The 13,593-nt window shown below is 36.1% G+C and overlaps 1 protein-coding gene across 1 annotated transcript in view; it reads left to right on the top strand.

The window, feature by feature from the left end:
• The window catches only part of DMD (dystrophin), a 736,567-nt gene that overhangs the window by 173,963 nt on the left and 549,011 nt on the right, over positions 1–13,593 (top strand). The window contains exon 4 of the mRNA XM_033849482.2: positions 4,067–4,278. Coding sequence (XP_033705373.2) covers positions 4,067–4,278 — 212 coding nt within the window. The remainder of the gene's footprint in view (positions 1–4,066; positions 4,279–13,593) is intronic.

Raw genomic sequence — 13,593 nt, forward strand, 5'->3', positions numbered from 1 at the left:
ATGGAACATTCTCCAAGATAGAGCACATCTTGGGTCACAAATCAAGCCACAGTAAATTTAAGAAAATTGAAATTATATTAAGCATCTTTTCTGACCACAGCGCTGTGAGAGTAGAAATGAATTATTGGGGAAAAAAAAAGTAAAAAACACAAACACATGGAGGCTAAACAATATGTTACTGAATAACCAAGAGATCACTGAAGAAACCAAAGAGGAAATCAAAAAATACCTAGAGACAAATGACAACGAAAACACGATGATCCAAAACGTATAGGATGCAGCAAAAGCAGTTCTGAGAGGGAAGTTTATAGCAATATAAGCCTACCTCAAGAAACAAGAAAAATCTCAAATAAACAATCTAACCTCACACCTAAAGGAACTAGAGAAAGAAGAACAAAGAAAAACTGAAGTTAGTAGAAGGAAAGAAATCATAAAGATCACAACAGAAATAAATGAAATAGAAACAAAGAAAACAGTAGCAAAGATCAATAAAACTAAAAGCGAGTTCTTTGCCAAGATAACCAAAACAGATAAAACATTACCCAGACTCATCAAGAAAAAGAGGGAGAGGACTCAAATCCATAAAAAGAAATGAAAAAGAAGTTACAACAGACACCACAGAAATACAAAGCTTCCTAAGAGACTATTATAAGCAACTCCATGCCAATAAAATGGACAACCTGGAAGAAATGGACAAATTCTTAGAAAGGTATAACCTTCCAAGACTGAACCAGGAAGAAATAGAAAATATGAACAGACCAATCACAAGTAATGAAATTGAAACTGTGATTAAAAATCTTCCAACAAACAAAAGTCCAGCACCAGATGGCTTCACAGGTGAATTCTGTCAAACATTTAGAGAAGAGCTAACACCCATCCTTCTCAAACTCTTCCAAAGAATTGCAGAGGGAGGAAGACTCCCAAACTCATTCTGTGAGGCCACCATCACCCTGATACCAAAACCAGACAAGATACTACAAAAAAGAAAATTACAGACCAATATCACTCATGAATATAGTTGTGAAAATCCTCAAGAAATTATTAGAAAACAGAATCCAACAACACATTAAAAGGATTATACACCATGATCAAGTGGGATTTATCCCAGGGATGCAAGGATTCTTCAATATATGCAAATCAATCAATGTGATACACCATATTAACAAATTGAAAAATAAAAACCATATCATCATCTCAATAGATGCAGAAAAAGCTTTTGACAAAATTCAACACTCATTTATGATAAAAAGTCTCCAGCAAATGGGCATAGAGGGAACGTACCTCAACATAATAAAGGCCATATATGACAAACCCACAGCAAACATCATTCTCAATGGTGAAAACCTGAAAGCATTTCCTCTAAGATCAGGAACAACACAAGAATGTCCACTCTCGCCACTGTTATTCCACATAATTTTGGAAGTGCTAGCCAGAGCAATCAGAGAAGGAAAAGAAATAAAAGGAATACAAATTGGAAAAGAAGAAGTAAAACTGTCAGTGTTTGCAGATGACATGATACTATACATAGAAAATCATAAAGATGCCACCAGAAAACTACTAGAACTAATCAATGCATTTGGTAAAGTTGCAGGATACAAAATTAATGCACAGATATCTCTTGCATTCCTATACAATAATTATAAGAATTCTGAAAGAGAAATTAAGAAAACACTCCCATTTACCGTTGCAACAAAAAGAATAAAATATCTAGGAATAAACCTACCTAGGGAGACAAAAGCCCTGTATGCAGAAAACTATAAGACACTGATGAAAGAAATTAAAGATGATACAAACAGATGGAGAGATAGACCATGTTCTGGGATTGGAATTATCAATATTGTGAAAATGACTATACTACCGAAAGCAATCTACATATTCAATGCAATCCCTATCAAAATACCAATGGCATTTTTCATGGAACTAGATCAAAAAATCTTAAAATTTGTATGGAGACACAAAAGACCCCGAATAGCCAAAACAGTCTTGAGGGGAAGAAAACGGAACTGGAGGAATCAGACTGCCTGACTTAAGGCTATACTACAAAGCTACAGTAATCAAGACAATATGTTACTGGCACAGAAACAGAAATATAGATCAATAGAACAGGATAGAAAGCCCAGAGATAACCCCACACACCTATGGTCAACTAATCTATGACAAAGGAGGCAAGAATACACAATGGAGAAAAGACAGCCTCTTCAATAAGTGGTGCTGGCAAAACTGGACCGCTACATTTAAAAGAATGAAAGTAGAACACTCCCTCACACCATTCACAAAAATAAGCTCAAAAGGCATTAGAAACCTAAATGTAAGACTGGGCACTATAATACTCTTAGAGGAAAACATAGGAAGAACACTCTTTGACCTAAATCACAGCAAGATCTTTTTTGATCCACCTCCTAGAGTAATGGAAATAAAAACAAAAATAAACAAATGGGACCTAATGAAACTTAAGAGCTTTTGCAATGCAAAGGAAACTACAAACAAGACGAAAAGACAACCCTCAGAATGGGAGAAAATATTTGCAAATGAATCAACAGACAAAGGATTAATTTCCAAAATATACAAACAGCTCATGCAGCTCAATATTAAAAAAACAACCCAATCCAAAAATGAGCAGAAGGCCTAAGTGGACATTTCTCCAAAGAAGACATAGAGATGGCTAAGAAGCACATGAAAAGCTGCTCAACATCACCAGTTAGAATGGGCATCATCAGAAAATCTACAAACAACAAATGCTGAAGAGGGTGTGGAGAAAAGGGAACCCTCCTGGCACTACTGGTGGGAATGTAAATTGATACAGCCACTATGGAGAACAGTATGGAGGTTCCTTAAAAAACTAAAAATAGAATTATCATATGACCCAGCAATCCCACTACTGGGTATATACCCAGAAAAAAACGTAATTCAAGAAGACACATGCACCCCAATGTTCATTTCAGCACTATTTACAATAGCCAGGTTATGGAAGCAACCTCATTGCCCATCAACAGATGAGTGGATAAAGAAGATGTGGTACATGTATACAATGGAATATTACTCAGCCATGGAAAGGAACGAACTGGGTCATTTGTAGAGACGTGGATGCTTCTAGAGACTGTCATACAGAGTGAAGTAAGTCAGAAAGAGAAAAACAATTATCGTATATTAATGCATTTGTGTGGAACCTAGAAAAATGGTACAGTTGAACCGGTTTGTCGGGCAGAAATAGAGACACAGATGTAGAGAACAAACATATGGACACCAAGCAGGGAAAGTGGTGGGGAGGGGAGTGGTGATGGTGTGATGAATTGGGAGATTGGGATTGACATATATACACTAATATATATAAAATGCATAAGAACCTGCTCTATAAAAAAATAAACTACAATTCAAAAAAAAAAGAGTAGTTTAAAGATTGCGGGAACATCCTTGGTAAAAAATGGAAATTAAGATGTGAACTACATCACTAGGAAGAGCATGAAAAGATAGATTCAGGGGAACCTGTTTGTGTGGATGAAAAGGAGAAGAAGGCATATGATTTAGATATGTCCTACTTGGGGCTGAGTAAATGGTTATGACATTTGCAGTTAGGAAGTGAGAAAAATCAGGTTAGTCAACGTGTTGGCACAGTGACTGAGGAAGAGAGAATAAGTAACAGGCTCTTTTTTTAGAAAGAAATAGTTCCTTTTCTATAGGTTCTGTTTTAGACATGTAGTGCTTGAGATGCTTTAGGGGATATTATGTGAAAAGGTCTTGCATTCAGTTATACAACTGTGTTAATGTACTATGTTAATAAATGTTTAATCCTGCTTTTAAAACTAAAAAAAAAAGGAATAGACACAGTTAAATTTTCACATGTACTATTGATGTTCTAGATCACCTTCAGGAAGTTGGTTTAACAAAAACTTATGTTTGCCTTTGAAAAAAGTAAGAAATTCCATTGTCCATCATTCTAGCTGTAACACAATGAGCAATTTCTTTTATAAGTAATATAAAATGTGAGATAATATTTGGGTGTTAAATTTCAAATGTCTTCTCCAGAGTAACATTTACTCCCATGTATTCATTTTTCCTTCTTTTCCAGTTGAAAGAATTCAGAGTCAGTGGGATGAAGTACAGGAACACCTTCAGAACCGGAGGCAACAGTTGAATGAAATGTTAAAAGATTCAACACAATGGCTGGAAGCTAAGGAAGAAGCTCAGCAGGTCTTGGGGCAGGCCAGAGCCAAGCTTGAGTCATGGAAGGAGGGTCCCTACACAATGGATGCAATCCAAAAGAAAATCACAGAAACCAAGGTTAGTATCAAAGATATGTTCTTAAAATAAAATACACTGGATAAAATTATACCATGGATTAAAATCTACTGATTTTTAATGTTAATTTATGAAAAGAAAGCAAGCTGAAATGAACAGTAGTCTTTGCAGTCAAAGTAAAGTACAGATTAGAGGAAAATTGATGGCTAATATCAATGTTAAAATTAATTTTGTTTAATAAATTAGATACAATGGTGTGGTTTTCACATTGCATCATCTTTTAAGATCTCTTCAAAATTGTTGTGCGTACTTCTGTAGTATCATGAAGTCAATCAGGTGGACTTAATTCCTTCTTAGAAAAAGTAACAGGTCTACTCCTTCCTACTTTATTTGAGGGCACTGAATGGAGAAGGGAAGGGTGGATATGAGAATAAGGTAGGGATAAGGTGTACTCTCACTTTCTCCTCCCATTTTCTGACCTCCAGCCCAACTTCCCTTCTTTCTCTTCCTTTTCTTCTTCTTCGTCTCTCCCCCCCAACCAAACTTCATCATATATTTGTCCACTTAATAATCTAGAACTTTTCAGGATAAATGAAACAGAAAAAGGAAGGGAAAGGAAATTTGTTTGACTGTGTATTATCAAGCACCAGGCGTGGTACTTTATAAATATTGAATCCTTTCAAACCTCATATTTATAGGTCAGTTTGGAAGGACCTTAAATGCTAAACAATGGGTAGTCCTTAGGGGATTTTAAGCAGGGAAGTGGCATAGTGAGAACTTGATCACATTGAAGACAACACTCTATAGGGTTTTTTTCTGGTAGGAAAAGGCCTTCTGCTAAACACGTATTTGAATCTCAGATTGCCTATGTCATCTGAGAAAAAAGCCATATAGTTTTCTTGCATGGAATGGCCCCCATTTCTAAATTAATCATTGTTTAGACTATGCTGAGTCACAGAGCATATTTATTTACACTAGGTTTATTTGAAAAATAAACCCTGAAATCTCAGTAGCTGAATACAATGGTGATTAATTCCTTGGTTGTGTCCTAGTTCAATAGAGGTCAAAGAACCCTTCTTGGGAGCTCTCTCCTAAATGGTGACTTGGGGGTCCAAACTTTTCTAATTTTATCAAACTATAATTTTAAAATCATGGCTGCCCAAAGTCACCACAGAAGAGTAAGAGAGAATGTGGTCAAGACATGGGGTTTTATGGCCAGGCCTCCAGATTATGGACATCACTTCCACCCAAAACCCATTGACCAGAACTTGTTCCCAATTTAATTTCAGGAAGAATAAATGGGAATAATGAACTAGTGAGCTTTTAGCCAGTCCTTGTCATAGCTAGTTTTCCAAAGGGTCTGAACAGCAACGAGGACAGGATTTTTATTATATGACAAGAATGTTAGAAAGCCACATAGGATTTTACAAACGTATCAGTACCTTTGTTGGAGGCAACATCTAGATGAATAAAAATTCTCTCTTTCACAAGATACTTTTTACCACTAAGATTTTCTCCCTTTGATGAGCATAGATGAATTAGGAATTTCTAATGATGGTTTGGCCAATTTTTCACTTGACTATGTGAAACAGAATCCATGTGGTTATTCTTGAGGGTTCTGGTCTTATCCATCATGTACGCAGTATGTTATGCTATTTCTTTTTTCCTCTCAAAAATTTAGGGTTCTGTGAATCTAGCGGATCACGGAACAAAGTGGTTAACTGGGTTAGGAGGAATTACCAGGGAAAAATAATTTGGATTGGACCCTTGAGTTAGACGAGGGAAAGGAGAGATGAGAGGCATATAGAGACAGAGTTGATCAGGGCAACAAGACTCTGAAATTTGGCAATTGAGAAATACTCTTTTTTTTTTTTTTTTTTTTTTGTGGCACGCGGGCCTCTCACTGCTGTGGCCTCTCCCGTTGCGGAGCACAGACTCCGGATGCGCAGGCTCAGCAGCCATGGCTTACGGGCCCAGCTGCTCCGCAGCATATGGGATCTTCCCAGACCGGGGCACGAACCCGTGTCCCCTGCATCGGCAGGCGGACTCTCAACCACTGCGCCACCAGGGAAGCCCGAGGAATACTCTTAAAACATACAGGAATCCTAAAGTGATAGCAAGAAGGATTGGGGTTTGATAGCTTTTGGAAAAGCAAGGAGCTTTAAATAAGAGACAGAAAGAGTTGCAAAAGAAAGTATGAAAGGAGGAAACAAAACAATTTTTTCATCAAAATGAGTAAGGTGTTTTGGACACCTGAAACAAAGACAAGATTGTATTATATTTGCTATTCTTGTCAAACTTTTGAAATAAAAATTTGCTTTTGAATAGTCCATCTAAAACTGCATCTTAAAAATGGCTCAGCCATTATCTTTGGAAACCTATGTTTTTGTTTGTATTGTATGTTTAGGAATTTAATGATATATATTGCTGTAACTTCACTGTAAGTTCCTAACATAAAGAAGACTAAAGCTGTAATTTTCCTGTCCATTTCCTAAATGACATATGCTAAAACTAAAAGTAATACTAACCCTAATAACTAACATTTAGTGAGTACTTGGCTATTTGTCAAAAACTGTGCTAACCACTTCACATATATTGGCTTATTTCATCCTCCCAAACACTTTCCATGAAAAGTACTATTATTGTTCCCTGTTTACAGATAAGTAAATTGAAAGCCTAGAGAAGTTCAGTAACTCCTCTTTAAAAGCAGCGGAGTTGGGATACGAATGCATAGCAATTACTCTTTTTTTTTTTTTACATCTTCATTGGAGTATAATTGCTTTACAGTGGTGTGTTAGTTTCTGCTTTATAACAAAGTGAATCAGCTATACATATACATATATCCCCATATCTCCTCCCTCTTTTGTAAACGACCTCACAGATTTCCTCCTTAACCGGTTGTCTGTGTGGCTAAAACAAATCAAGAAAACACCGTGAGGATCAAAAAGGGAGACCATTGTAGTTGTGAACTGACAAATAAGATTATATTACTGATAAGCCAACAGGTGGAAAATGAAAGCAGTGAAACAGTATACCAGGGAGAAGTTTTCATATTTTGTTTTACTGTGAAAAACTAAAAAGATAATTGCAAATTGTATTCCATTTTTAATGAAACTACAATGTTTAATTCTTATAAAAGGAGCCTTATAAAATCAGGGAGCCTTAAACAGTGGAGGGCTGCCTTTATGTCTAATGTGTTATCATTCCTGAATGATATTAGCTGGCTTATCACTTACAATTTTATTTGAGGAAGAAAGTGTGAAAATAGACATATTAGACTAATGGTTAATTTGACAAGGATCTCCTTGCTCCATGAATTCTTTCTTAGTCTATGTGTCTAGGGTTAACAAGAGAGCTTGGTGAGCCTCGTAAGGCAGTCATCAGGCTGTCTCTATAGAATTGGAGAGCTGTGATTACAGCAGCCAGCCTCCTTTGGAGCAGCATCGCTGATGACTGCCCTCCCTGTGGCAATGAAATGGTTTCAAAGCCAACCACCACACCATTACACTCTTTGAAAACTTAAACCAGTCACCATACCTGAGCTAAAGAAAAAAATCACTCATAATTCTGATATTTTCATGATTCATAATTGCTAACCTCTGTCTATAATCTCTTCCATTTCTTTTTTTCTTTTTCTTTTTTTTGTTTTTGGCCGCACCACACGGCTTAAGGGATTTTAGTTCCCCGACGAGGGATTGAACCCAGGCCCTCGGCAGTGAGAGCATGGAGCCCTAACCACTGGACTGCCAGGGAATTCCCCTCACTTCCATTTCTTAGCTACATATTTTTAATTGTCTTCATAATGTAGATAAAATTTTGAATTCTGATTTTAAAGTTAGTATTATATAAATATATATGTTGCTACATAACTTTGAATAATTATCATTTTTAATTATAATATTTCATTAAGTTCCATCTTTCACCATTTCCCTACTAATTAGACACTTAGAAAACCTCCACTCTCGGTTAGAAAAAATAGTGGAGAAAAAATTGGAATAACAACAGCCCCTTCACAAAGTAGAACTGAAATCTGAGATAGCATCTGGGAAAAGTCCATCTTGAAAGCATAGACAAGGTGGAAGGAGATAGAAACAGTAAGTATTTGGCAAAAGAATAGACTGTAGATAGCCCATCGTGTCAATAATTAATGAGTAGATCATTAAATGATGCCCATAATGTATGTTCAGTTTCTTTCTTTCCTATATAACCCTTAATTTTTTGGAAACAAAAACATAAGTTGAGTAAGTACTTGATTTTGATAACTGCATGGCTTCATTTGCTCTTCTACATGGTCCTAGTAAAACAATAATGCTCTTTTGAGATGGAAAGACAGATATTAGGGGAAATCATACAGGATTTCCATCCTAATCAGAAAGCCTGCCAAAAGGCTATGGCAGAATCCTATGAGAGATGATGCCATTTAACTTTCATAAGAGGTCAGATGGTATGCCTTTGGCACCTAAAACTGCCAGCAATGGTCATCATGGGATTTCTTTTTTTTTTTTAACATCTTTATTGGGGTATAATTGCTTTACAATGGTGTGTTAGTTTCTGCTTTATAACAAAGTGAATCAGTTATACATATACATATGTTCCCATATCTCTTCCCTCTTACGTCTCCCTCCCTCCCACCCTCCCTATCCCACCCCTCCAGGCAGTCACAAAGCACCGAGCTGATCTCCCTGTGCTATGCGGCTGCTTCCCACTAGCTATCTACCTTACGTTTGGTAGTGTATATATGTCCATGCCTCTCTCTCGCTTTGTCACAGCTCACCCTTCCCCCTCCCCATATCCTCAAGTCCGTTCTCCAGTAGGTCTGTGTCTTTATTCCTGTCTTACCCCTAGGTACTTCATGACATTTTTTTTCTTAGATTCCATATATATGTGTTAGCGTACGGTATTTGTCTTTCTCTTTCTGACTTACTTCACTCTGTATGACAGACTCTAGGTCCATCCACCTCATTACAAATAGCTCAGTTTCGTTTCTTTATATGGCTGAGTAATATTCCATTGTATATATGTGCCACATCTTTATCCCTTCATCTGATGATGGGCACTTAGGTTGTTTCCATCTCCAGGCTATTGTAAATAGAGCTGCAATGAACATTTTGGTACGTGACTCTTTTTGAATTATGGTTTTCTCAGGGTATATGCCCAGTAGTGGGATTGCTGGGTCATATGGTAGTTCTATCTGTAGTTTTTTAAGGAACCTCCATACTGTTCTCCATAGTGGCTGAACCAATTCACATTCCCACCAGCAGTGCAAGAGTGTTCCCTTTTCTCCACACCCTCTCCAGCATTTATTGTTTTAGATTTTTTGATGATGGCCATTCTGACTGGTGTGAGATGATATCTCATTGTAGTTTTGATTTGCATTTCTCTAAGCATTAATGATGTTGAGCATTGTTTCATGTGTTTGTTGGCAGTCTGTACATCTTCTTTGGAGAAATGTCTATTTAGGTCTTCTGCCCATTTTTGGATTGGGTTGTTTGTTTTTTTGTTATTGAGCTGCATGAGGTGCTTATAAATTTTGGAAATTAATCTATTGTCAGTTGCTTCATTTGCAAATATTTTCTCCCATTCTGAGGGTTGTCTTTTGGTCTTGTTTATGGTTTCCTTTGCTGTGCAAAAGCTTTGAAGTTTCACTAGGTCCCATTTGTTTATTTTTGTTTTTATTTCCATTCCTCTAGGAGGTGGGTCAGAAAGGATCTTGCTGTGATTTATGTCCTGGAGTGTTCTGCCTATGTTTTCCTCTAAGAGTTAGATAGTTTCTGGCCTTACAGTTAGGTCTTTAATCCATTTTGAGCTTATTTTTGTGTATGGTGTTAGGGAGTGATCTAATCTCATACTTTTACATGTACCTGTCCAGTTTTCCCAGCACCACTTATTGAAGAGGCTGTCCTTTCTCCACTGTACATTCCTGCCTCCTTTATCAAAGATAAGGTGACCATATGTGTGTGGGTTTATCTCTGGGTTTTCTATCCTGTTCCATTGATCTATCTTTCTGTTTTTGTGCCAGTACCATACTGTCTTGATTACTGTAGCTTTGTAGTATAGTCTGAAGTCAGGGAGCCTGATTCCTCCAGCTCCGTGTTTCGTTCTCAAGATTGCTTTGGCTATTTGGGGTCTTCTGTGTTTCCTTACAAATTGTGAAATTTTTTTTCTAGTTCTGTGAAAAATGCCAGTGGTAGTTTGATAGGGATTGCATTGAATCTATAGATTGCTTTGGGTAGTAGAGTCACTTTCACAATGTTGATTCTCCCAATCCAAGAACATGGTTTATCTCTCCATCTGTTTGTATCATCTTTAATTTCTTTCATCAGTGTCTTATAATTTTCTGCATACAGGTCTTTTGTCTCCTTAGGTAGGTTTATTCCTAGATATTTTATTCTTTTTGTTGCAGTGGTAAATGGGAGTGTTTTCTTGATTTCACTTTCAGATTTTTCATCATTAGTGTATAGGAATGCCAGAGATTTCTGTGCATTAATTTTGTATCCTGCTACTTTACCAAATTCATTGATTAGCTCTAGTAGTTTTCTGGTAGCATCTGTAGGATTCTCTATGTATAGTATCATGTCATCTGCAAACAGTGACAGCTTTACTTCTTCTTTTCCAACTTGGAGGGATTTCTTTTATTTGGCAGAATCTTGGTTTATTTCACAACCTGTTTCCCGGGCTATTAAGATTGGTCCAAACTTGCCAGTGGATTCTTTGGAAAAATTATTTCTTGATGATTTTAAACTTTCTTTTCCAGTGTAGAGAGATTTACCCAGGCTCAGAATTTTCATTTATTTTTTTCCCCTTTCATCCTTTGAAAGAGAAATTCCTTTTTTTGTCTCTCTTGTGATTGCTTTTGTGTCAAATTCAGCATAAAAGCTTTTCAAACGTGACGGCATTAGCTGTTTTGTGCTTGGCTGAGCTAAGAGTACATGAATTCAGTAGAGAAGTGAAATCTTATTTGAGCCTAGCTGATTTAGCTATATAATACTTAAAACTATCTGAGGTGAGAAACCCAATAGTTTATCAAATTATTAAATAAAGATTTCCAAGGCTTCAAAATATCTGTGTTTTGAAGACATTCTTTAGGGAACTTGAAATGTAGATACACTGTAATCATGTAATTAATTTTAAAAGTTGAACTTGTTATATGTAGTAAATCTGATAGCTATTTGAGGATTGCAAATTATTTTACCAGGGAAGAAACTAATCAGAGAGAACTTTTTTTTTCAAATATGGAATTAGAGCCTTGTCATTTTCATTATTTGAGGGGATGGGTGGCATTAGATAGTATCCTTATCTACCAAAAAGATATATACAGTAATGGAAGCTAAATTCTCCTTTCATACATTTTATTTACTCTTAGGATGAGCACAAAATTAAATCAGCAAATTGACCCACCCTGGTAGTTTGAGGTTTGGATTTCTGATACAGTAATGAAAAACATTATCAGAAAACTTCTTCGTAGGACCTGCCATTTTTTCATGTAGTTTCTTTATTCCCTTTTGTTCTCCCCTAAAGATCCCACATGATTAAGAAGAAAGAATCAATAACCTGATAGTCCTTTTCCTCCCAAAGTATGTATAAAGCTATTAAATTTCTCAAAGCACACAAACAGAGTGCTTCCTACATCACTGATAGAGCACAGGAAAAATAATGGGTGGTTTTCCAGATACTGCTATAGTATATAAATATTTAATGCAGAGTCACAAAGACTTGGATAGCATTATGCTCTGATTGCACCATATTTTGCCTTATTTCCTTTTCACACTTTAACTTATTCCATGCTTGAAAATATAATGTGGCAACTCTGTAAATCCACTCCTCCATAAAAGCAGCAAATGCAAAATTGTTAAAATTGCCTTTTCTAAACTCTGGAAATTAACCAGAGGTTGGCAACAATATGTAAACTACTGAACTTCACTAAGAACAGCAGGGTTTGAGGGTTTTTAACTTGGCCTTTTCCCATCAGTTTCTCCCAGCTACACAGTAGCCTTAAAAATTAATAGTCTTACAGCTACCAGAGAAAAAGAATAGAACTTGTATTGAGCATGTTTTCTGACCACAACAGTATGAAACTAGAAATCAATTACAGAAAGAAAAATGAGAAAGGAACAAACATTTGGAGACTAAACAATAGGCTACTAAAAAAGTAATGGGTCAATGAAGAAATTAAAGGGAAAAATCAGAAAATACCTCAAGACAAATGAAAATGGAAATACAAAACTCCAAAATCTATGGGATGCAGCAAAAGCCGTTCTAAGCGGGAAGTTTATAATGATGCAGGCCTTCCTCAAGAAAAAAGAAAAATCTCAAACAAGCAACCTAACATACCATCTAAAGGAATTAGTAAAAGAACAAAGAAAGCCCAAAGTCCTCAGAAGGAAGGAAATAATAAATATAGGAGAAGAAATAAATAAAATAGAAACAAAGTAAAACAAAAAAATAGAAAAGATCAGTGAAACCAAGAGCAGGTTTTTTGAAAAGATAAACAAAATTGATAAACTTTTAGCCAGGCTCACCAGGAAGAAAAGAGAGAAGACTCAAATAAACAAAATAAGAAATGAAAGAAGAGAAATAACAACCAATACTAGAGAGATACAAATAATCTTAAGAGAATACTACGAACAGTTATACACCAACAAATTGGACAACCTAGAAGAAAATGGACAATTTTCTAGAAACATACAACCTGCCAAGACTGAATCAAGAAGAAACAGCCAATTTGAACAGACCGGTCACTAGTAGTGAAATTGATTTTCTAGTAAAAAAAAAAACCAAACCTCTCAGCAAAGAATAGTCCAGGACCAGACAGCTTCATAGGAGAATTCTACCAAACATATTAAAGAACTTAAACCTATCCTCAAAGTATTCCAAAAAATTGAAGAGGACAGAATACTCCAAAATTCATTGTATGAGGCTGCCATTACCCTAGTATGCAAACCAGACAAAGGCACTACAAAAAAAAAAAGACACGAAAATTATAGGCCAATATCTTTGATGCATATAAGTGCAAAAACCTCAACAAAATATTAGCAAACCAAATCCAACAATGTGTAAAAAGGATCATACATCATGATCAAGTTGGATTAAGGATGGTCAGTGTTTGCAAATCAATATAATATACCACATTAACAAAAGGAAAGATAAAAAAACACATGATCACCTCAGTAGATGCAGCAAAAGCATTTGACAGAATTCAACATCTGTTAATGATAAAAAACAAACAAAAACTCTCAACAAAGTGAGTATAGAGGGGACATATCTCAACATAATAAAGGCCATTTATGACAAAGCCACAGGTAACATCATACTCAATAGTGAAAAGCTGAAAGCCTTTCCTCTAAATTCAGGAATAAG

Source organism: Tursiops truncatus, chromosome X (genome assembly GCF_011762595.2).
Source record: "Tursiops truncatus isolate mTurTru1 chromosome X, mTurTru1.mat.Y, whole genome shotgun sequence".
NCBI classification, from domain to species: domain Eukaryota; kingdom Metazoa; phylum Chordata; class Mammalia; order Artiodactyla; family Delphinidae; genus Tursiops; species Tursiops truncatus.